At 47.0% G+C, this 886-nt stretch overlaps 1 protein-coding gene across 1 annotated transcript in view; it reads right to left on the minus strand.

Annotated features, from left to right (window-relative positions):
* LOC123761240 (cuticle protein 7-like) overlaps positions 1–663 on the minus strand; it is a 3,142-nt gene extending 2,479 nt beyond the window's left edge. The window contains exons 1-2 of the mRNA XM_045747185.2: positions 616–663; positions 188–262 (exon numbers count right to left, since the gene is read on the minus strand). Of these exons, the coding sequence (XP_045603141.1) occupies positions 188–262; positions 616–627 (87 nt within the window). The 5' untranslated portion in view covers positions 628–663. The remainder of the gene's footprint in view (positions 1–187; positions 263–615) is intronic.
* Between the last annotated feature and the right edge of the window lie 223 nt (positions 664–886).

Consider the following 886-nt stretch of genomic DNA (forward strand, 5'->3'; position numbering starts at 1 on the left):
AGTGTGCACTGTGGTGGTGCTGCAGGTACCAGTGTGTACTGTGGTGGTGCTGCAGGTACCAGTGTACACTGTGGTGGTGCTGCAGGTACCAGTGTGTTCTGTGGTGGTGCTGCAGGTACCAGTGTGTACTGTGGTGGTGTCGGCCCAGGAGCTGAAGCCCGATCACAACAAACACAATAACACGTACCGAGGCGTAGACGGGTCCGCCGTAGTCACCCGGGTCCGCCATAGCCACGGCGGCCACCACCAGGACCAGACACACCTGGGGAAGATGAGTCCTTGTGGGTCAGTAGTCATTGTGGTCCAGGGAATGTTGTCAGTTTACGTAAACTTTACAGTTATCAACAGTGATGAATGATCGTTGTGTTGAGCATATTACTCGAAGATAGTATGCAATGAATTAATAATAATCCGCGCTGACTTCTGTTATTTAAATTAGTATTAGTCAAATTTTTAATGCCGTTATTAAATGCTCAGCTTGTGTAATATTTAAATGAGGTAATACTTTTGTATCTCATTATTTATAAAGAATTTTGAAACAAAATTTAATAGGGATATACATTAAATGAAATTGTTTGTATTACTGTTATACTCTGTCAAGATAACGAAACAGACCTTGAATAACATAATTATGAGTGTGTTGGGATGTTGAGCTGAGGCTGCTGGTCGAGCGACTGACTGTGTTGGGGAGCTGCTCCACTTATATACCCGCTCCCTCTGGCACTGTCAACGTATCTTGTGCACGTTCAGGGGATGGGGATGATGATGGGGGGGGGGGTGAGGGACCCCTAACTCCTCTCCCCCCCCTTACCCCCTCTTTACTTATGTTGACCAGACCACACACTAGAAGGTGAAGGGACGACGACGTTTCGGTCCGTCCTGGACC

The sequence above is a fragment of the Procambarus clarkii genome, chromosome 41, assembly GCF_040958095.1.
Source record: "Procambarus clarkii isolate CNS0578487 chromosome 41, FALCON_Pclarkii_2.0, whole genome shotgun sequence".
In the NCBI taxonomy this organism is placed as follows: domain Eukaryota; kingdom Metazoa; phylum Arthropoda; class Malacostraca; order Decapoda; family Cambaridae; genus Procambarus; species Procambarus clarkii.